At 52.3% G+C, this 7,316-nt stretch overlaps 1 protein-coding gene across 1 annotated transcript in view; it reads left to right on the forward strand.

Annotated features, from left to right (window-relative positions):
• Positions 1-2,903, forward strand: part of LOC142027818 (electroneutral sodium bicarbonate exchanger 1-like) — a 46,066-nt gene extending 43,163 nt beyond the window's left edge. The window contains exons 19-22 of the mRNA XM_075022019.1: positions 444-695; positions 1,502-1,570; positions 2,113-2,286; positions 2,386-2,903. Of these exons, the coding sequence (XP_074878120.1) occupies positions 444-695; positions 1,502-1,570; positions 2,113-2,286; positions 2,386-2,571 (681 nt within the window). The 3' untranslated portion in view covers positions 2,572-2,903. The remainder of the gene's footprint in view (positions 1-443; positions 696-1,501; positions 1,571-2,112; positions 2,287-2,385) is intronic.
• Positions 2,904-7,316: the final 4,413 nt, after the last annotated feature.

Here is a 7,316-nt window from a genome sequence, read left to right on the forward strand (position 1 = left end):
GATGAGCAACCTTTTGGAGGAGCAAATTAATCTTGGAGCAATATGGAAGCGCGTTTTTGTTTTGAAACGGCAGCGGCAGCAGGTGCGGGGAATGCATTGTTTTGATGCGCTGCCAGGGATAACTCAGAGTCACACCTTCCTCGCAAGTGGTAGAATTTTCTTTGTGAGTGAAAACAACGGTTTGGTGGTTTTGGGTTGTGGGTGGGGTTTTTTTGGAGAAGTATGTATCGCACAAGCTCCCCATATCCCTTGTGTCTGAACTCCTGCCAGATTTTCATGCCAGGTGCTTGTGCAAAGCCTGCGTACACCCGTACTTGTTTCCATTTCTTGTTTTAAATTCTGAAGAAGTTGACCTGTGCTCGAGCAGGGTTTGAGTCTGACTTGCGACGTTATCCTTGCTCTTGTGCTATGGGATGCTCTGTTTCTTGTTTTCCTGCCTGCAGAAAGGATGCGGGTACCACCTGGACCTTTTCGTGGTGGCCGTGATGCTGGGGGTGTGCTCGGTGATGGGGCTGCCCTGGTTTGTGGCTGCGACCGTCCTGTCCATCACCCACGTGAATAGCCTCAAAGTAGAGTCTGACTGCTCAGCTCCAGGAGAACAACCCAAGTTTCTGGGGATACGAGAGCAGAGAGTCACTGGCTTGCTGATCTTTGGGCTCATGGGCTGCTCCGTCTTCTTCACTTCCGTGTTAAAGGTGAGAGGAAAATGCAAACCACCCGACAACCGCGAGCTTGTTGGAGGTTACAGAAAAACAGTCCCCTCTCTGCAGGCCTGAGTAGTTAGTTGTGGAGCGGAGGAGGAGGGGGTGATCCCAACCCTTGGGGCTTGACCCACGGTGGGAACCAGCCTCGGTTAGGCTTTGCAGCCCTTCGGGCCCCCGTTTGGTGTGCTCGAGGCAAGCGAGCAACGCAACTGCTTGAATTTTCGGGTGTCTTTCAGGCCCGCCCATGTTTATGGGTTACAGCTGAGCATATTGAGACCAGCACGTCTGCTCTCTTTCAAACAGGCAGCCCTTTACGGGCTGCAATTTGCTCCCCAAATGCCCTGGAGCAGCTGTTCCCAGGAGCTAAACACACTGAGGTCATCCCCGTGGGCTTCCTTGCACGTTCCTCCCACAAAGTAATCTCGTCTCTAGGCTAAAAGGAGGCCTGTGGCCTTTGCCTCTTGCCCCAAGATTAGGCAGAAGTGTTTTTCTACCGCCACAGAATGCGGCATAGGGTAGCACGGGTGAAATCGCCTATTTTCCTCCAACCTTTCTGGAAAATAGGAGTATTCTGAGGAGAGGTAACTCCAAAGTTCAGCCTAAAGCAGAGCCTTAGCTCACTCGTGCGCACAAAATCTTTAATGGTTAAAACCTGACCCATCTGTAAGCCTGAATGGAAGCTGGAAGGCTTCAAGCAATTTTAGGCAGTGCCTGTGGAAGAGGGTGGTAATACTGAAAATGCAATATGGAGAAAGAAACGATTGCATTCTCTTTTTTTTTTCTCTTTTCCCCCCCAGTTTATACCAATGCCTGTGCTCTATGGCGTCTTTCTCTACATGGGTGTGTCGTCGCTCAGAGGAATTCAGGTACGGACTCTTTTACAGCGTGCAGCATGTCGTTTCCCTGGTATTTTGTCTCCGTAGCAGCAGGGAAAAAAGCAGTGGCATGGGAAAAACTTCTTGCAGAGCAAGCAATGAAACTCTTTTGTGTAAGAAAAAGATTGGTGGAGGCACAGGAGGTATATAGGGCTGGGAGGACCAGGCAAGTTCAGCGCTCTCTGTTTCAGGGTTTAGGGCAGGTCAGTGTTTGGTTACGTGAAAGCGGGGGAATTCAGTGCAAAGGGAAGGCAGTTTCTGCCACTGGTGGAAATCCTCGCTGGGGGATTCAGTGGGCCGAGAAATGCTAATAATGGAATGGCACGGAATAGTTGCCGTTTGGTGGGCAGCTCTCAGGGGCAAGCCGGTTGATAGATGGAGCGAAGGGAAAATGGGTGCTGCTCCCAGGAGGAACGCGGTGGGATCCAGGATTTCTGACGGCAAGCGAGATGCTGCAAACCGCCTCCACGTCTCGAGAGGGCCAGAAACTTGCCGCAGTCCCAAGGCGGCAACCTTTCCCTTTTATTTTGCAGTTCTTTGATCGCTTGAAGCTGTTTTGGATGCCAGCGAAACACCAGCCGGATTTCATCTACCTGCGGCACGTGCCCTTGCAAAAGGTGCATTTGTTCACGGTGATCCAGCTGACCTGCCTCGTCCTGCTCTGGACCATCAAGGTGTCCCGTGCCGCCATCATCTTTCCCATGATGGTAAGAGCTGCCGCCGCTCAGCAGCGGGGTGTTTGCAGCGTTGGAGTGAGAGGTGGCATCGTCTCTGAGCTCACCGCATCTTCCCTCTTATTCGTGAAGGTTTTGGCTCTCGTCTTTGTCCGGAAAGCGATGGATTTCTGCTTCTCAAAGCGCGAGCTCAGCTTTCTGGATGACCTTATGCCAGAAAGGAAGAAGAAGTTGGACGATGCCAGAAATGAAGCCAGAGAAGAAGAAGAGGTAAGGCTTGCTGGGTCCTCGGGGCTGGACATCTCCGTCGGGCTGTGAGGTTGCCTGTTTCTCTTACAGCTTGTCTGGAAACGTTGGGGGAAGATCAGCACTCAATCGAAATAGATCCCAATAGCCTGGATCCCACGTTGTAACCTTTGTTTCCTCAAGTAGCAGTGAGCTGAACGCTTGAATACAGGTGTAATTTTTAAAACGAGTCGTTTTTCACAAAGGTCATTATCATTACGATGATTATTATTAGAAGGTGCTGCTGCTGCTGCTGGCAAGATTTGCTCATAATCGTGTTTTGAACACCCAATCCCCCTGCCCCAAAACCTTTGGAGTGAACGGTTTCTACCCTGCTGCACTAATACCTATAGCTGCCAAGGGGCAGAAGGGGAGGGCAGACTGCTAACTTTGTGCTGGGCATTCAGCTTATCTCCACTTTGACCAAAGACAGAGAACGTGATTTGTCCCTTTTTTACCTCAGGAGTCCAGGAGGGCGATGGAAGCTGCTGCTGCTGCAAGTTCAGTTCAGCTGAACGTGGGGAAGACCAGTGACATGGATATCCCAAAGCAAGGCAGTGACAGGTAAAGCCCCATCAAGCGCCAGGACCCCCGGCAAGATTAGCTTGAAGGGGTTTGGCAGAGTTTTCTCCACTTGCCTCTTTGTGGGGCATCCCACAGAAACCAGCAGGCAGCTTGGTGGGAAAATCAAATTCGGGGGCAGGGCTGCAGGAGGTGATCGCAGGGCTCTGACCCCAAGCAGAGTGGCTGCAGCACTCGCGTTTGACCCCCAAACCTTGCATCATCAGCGCCTTTACGGTAGCTGGAGTTCCTCATACTTACACATGAGGAGTTGCAGGCGTGATCTGTACCAGCAGTGGCTTAGGAACCCGGACCAGGGCTAAACCCCAGCAAGAGCCTTTGCACAGAGCTGTTGCTCTGCAGCTCCCCAGCTTGCCTCCCAAAACTCCTCATCCAGCAAAACCTCCCATGCTTATGCGCAGCTTTGATTCTCAGGGCTCCGCTGTTCCTCTTGCTGATGCTAATGCCCTTGGTGGCATCAGTTCCCATAATCACGGATTGCTGTGTAAAATATTTATTGCAGGACTGATCCTTCTGAGATTATTATCCTGGATGAAATGTCACAAACGACTGTATGGAAGGCTCTCACTTTGAAGACAGAAACCCTTTGAATCCAGGGAGGAAAAAGGTAAAGGATTGCACACGAACGTGTCCGTGCTCCTCTGCAAGCGACGGTGCACGCCTACGCTTTTCCCACGCTTTGGCCGGCAAGGCTGAGCAAACAGCCTGTCCCTGGGAACAGGCAGTGAGGACCGTGGCATGCAAACCAGCTCCTCTCTGCTGGGGTGGTCCCCCAAACAGGGCTGAATCAGCAGCAGCTGGCAGGTCTTCCACTGATGATGCTCTCCCTCTTTTTCTCTTCCCTTTGCCTTTCCCCACTCCCGCTTTTCACGTTTAGGAATCTTGACTTGGAAGGAGAGGAGCGAGAGCGTGACTCGGGGATGTGCCAACGCAGACAGAGGGAGAAAGCGCTTTGTTTCAGTTGGAGGATTCCCATTAAAGCCATGCAGATGTTTTCAGTTATCCTTGGTGTGCTTCAGGCATTCAGTGTCTCTAGACCAGCAAGCTGAGGTGAACGTCACAGTCAATGGGAGTTTGGTGGTGTTAAGTCTGTGTGCGTACGTGTGCGTGTGGGGGTGTGGGTTTGTAGTGGTAGAGGGACTGCTACTGCTTTATCATTCAGTGCTCTTCTTTTAATACCTAATTCCTCCGCTTTTTTTTTTTCCTCTTTTTTCCAAATGTAAACTGGGAATGTCCAAAATAATTTTCTGTTATATTTGATGCATTCTCCACTTTCTTCTTCATCACGACCGGGTTTTTGGTCTGGTTTGGGGTCCTGGCTTTAATTCACTCTTCTGTCTCTTACTGGTACGAGAGGGATGCCCTCTGTGGCAGGGCAGCATAGAGAGCGTCCGAGCAGTTGGCCTAAGGTGAAAGAGAAGCATTTGCTCCCTGCGCTTCAGTTTTACCTCTCTTGCTTGGTTTGGTTTTGGTTTTGGTTTTTTTGCTTTGGCTCTGCCATCAGCCTGGGAGCTGCAAAATGCAGAACTGCCACCTTCTTGTCCCCTGGCTGTACACTGCATCTAAGGGAGCACTTCAGGTATTTGATTTTGAGTACACCGTATGGTCACAGGAGCGGCCAGATGAGACCTGGGGGGGGCTCTGTGTCCCTGGGCTGCCCCCTCTGTTGTTCCTCCACTTTCCTTCTGTATTGGGTCTGGCTGAGTTGGAGTTCTTTTACCCCATAGCAGCCCTCGTAGTGCTGTGCTCTGTACTGGTAGCTAGAAAGCTGTTGATAACACAGCAGTGTTTTGGCCATGGCTGAGCAGTGCTGGCACAGCATCAAGGCTGTCTCTCTAACATTCCCCCCCTCCCCAGTAGGCTGGGGGTGGGCAAGATCTTGGGAGGCAACGTAGCCAGGAAGAAGGCATACAGGCAGCAAGAAGAGGCATCTCGGTAGCAAGTAAATCTTAGGTCCCTTCAGATGCTGGGGACCCTGCGTTCATGCAGCATTGGGCAGACCCCAGATGGATTTTCCCTTGGCACACTGTACAGATCCTGCCTGTGGAGAAGTTCCTCCTTTTGGTCATTCACGGTGTTATACAACTTTTCTTAGAAGAAAACAACTCTATGCGTAAAGGATGTTCACGCGCGGACTTCTTGCTGCACTTTAGATAACGGCAGGGCCGCGCAGGTGGCGTAATCGCTGGTACCAAGCAGGAGCTGCCTGGAGGCTCCTCTGTCACAGTCAACCAGCTCCGTTTATCCTGCGGCCAAGGGCCATGTGTAGGGACACAGCCTGAAGGCCACGCCGTACGTACGGTGCAGCACAGACCTGCACCCGCTCCGGTGAACTGTTAGGTGGATCCCCAACTCCTGGAGGTACAGTGATCTCCCAGTCAGGATCTCTGCAGCAGGCTGTTAAACTGCACGGTAACTTGGGAACCAGAGAAGATCCAGATCTGGAGGGGATGGTTAACCACAGGGCCTCACGTTGAACCTCCTCTAAGCTCGTCCTGTGCTTCCAGGGTTCTCGAGCCTCTCGGGGGGCATCTCCCAGACTGGCCGGTGACTCCCAGCTCCCTCGTTCCTGCCTTCCCCTCCCTGCCTGCCTGCCCCACTGTGGCCCCTGCAGCAGCACTCAGCTGAGCACCCTCCGTTGCTCCTGGGGAAAGAGCGTCCTCCTTGCTCTCCGTGGCATTCCCCCAGCACACGGTGCTGTAGCGAGGACAAGGCAGTCAGATACAGACACAGCCTGTTGAACAGAGCGTCCTGCACGCAGTGCTTCCGATAGAGCAGCTCAGGAGCGAGGAGGTGAGCTGGGTGTGCTGCCTCTCACAAAGAGCATTTGACATCGGCGACCTTCCCCGCTGGACCCTCTGCAGCCTCTCTTTTTCCCGATGTTGTAGGTGTTAGGTTGTGTGGTTAAAGGTTCATCTCCACAAACACAGAGGAGGACAAAGGAGCAATGGCAGGCAGGGGAACCCCAGGGACCTAGGCAGAGGCAAGGGAGCACCCTGCTGTGGCTTTTCCCAGGGCTGTCGCAGGAGAGGGATCGCCCAGCTTGTCTGGGTATGAGGCTCACCAGACAAGTATTGACTCTCCCTTGCTCACCTCACAGACTGACGGGGGGAATGCGCTTCTGTGGCCATGCCCTGCCTCTGAAGCCCGGCCGTAGACAAAAAACTGGCTCAAACTGTGAAGGTTACCAGGCGAGACGTGACTGGGTGCACGTGTGTGGCAAGGTCTGTGCATGTGAATGTCTGAAACTGGATTCTGAGCTGTCAAGCAGAAGCCTGCTTCTCGCTACACGCAGCCAGCGTGGGCTGGTTGTAAATTTGGGTAACACCTGGAATAAGCAAAAGTGGCATGTCCCGAATCCTACAGTTAATAACGAGCTAGGAGAGAGAAGCCTTAATTCGGAGGCTGATCAGGCATTGTACTGCTCCCATAGACAACTTAGATTGGGAACACTGGGGGCGTGGGGTTCCAGAAAGAAGAGGTGGTGGCAAAAAGAAGGGTTCCCAGAAAGAAGAAGGGATCTTGAAGAGAAGGAGGGGACCCAGGAAGGAAAAGGTGAAGATCCTGGCTGGAGGAAGTATCCTGGAAGTGGCGGAAGATCTTGGAGACCAGAGAGCTGCGTGGAGACAAGTGCCAGGGGATGCCCAGGGACCTTGACCAGCACCCTGCGAAACTGGTAACGGCGAGCAGCTGCACAGCAGGAACCAAGGTGATGTTCTGCCTGACCTTCCTGGACCTGCAGTAGCCTCCCTGCTGGGATACGGGAGTTGGCTCAAGCAACTGCAGGATTCAATAGGAATGCATTTCACCAAGGTAAAGAGGACACAGCAGTGGCTTGGAAATGCTGGTTGGTTTAATGGTAAAACTGGAATTATTCTGTGAACTGTGCATTCCTTTTAATATGGACTTAATTTAAAACGGCTGCTTTGAAGTTGTTCTGGCTTCACCTTAATCGACACCTGCAATCTTCATCATCTTATCTTCTCCAACAGCGACACCACACCCTGCCCCTCCCCACCCCCTGCAAAAAAAACCCAAAACCAACCCAGGAAAAGAAAGACTTCAAGGGCAAGCTAGGCAGCAAAGTTGTGCGAGATTGGTCAAACTGCTCAAAGTTTGCAGGGAGATTGGAGCTTGCAATTCAGATGTACGTCACTCAGCGTGGGGAGGGTAGTACGCACCTTTCACTGGAGTCA

Source organism: Buteo buteo, unplaced genomic scaffold, assembly GCF_964188355.1.
Source record: "Buteo buteo unplaced genomic scaffold, bButBut1.hap1.1 HAP1_SCAFFOLD_59, whole genome shotgun sequence".
NCBI classification, from domain to species: domain Eukaryota; kingdom Metazoa; phylum Chordata; class Aves; order Accipitriformes; family Accipitridae; genus Buteo; species Buteo buteo.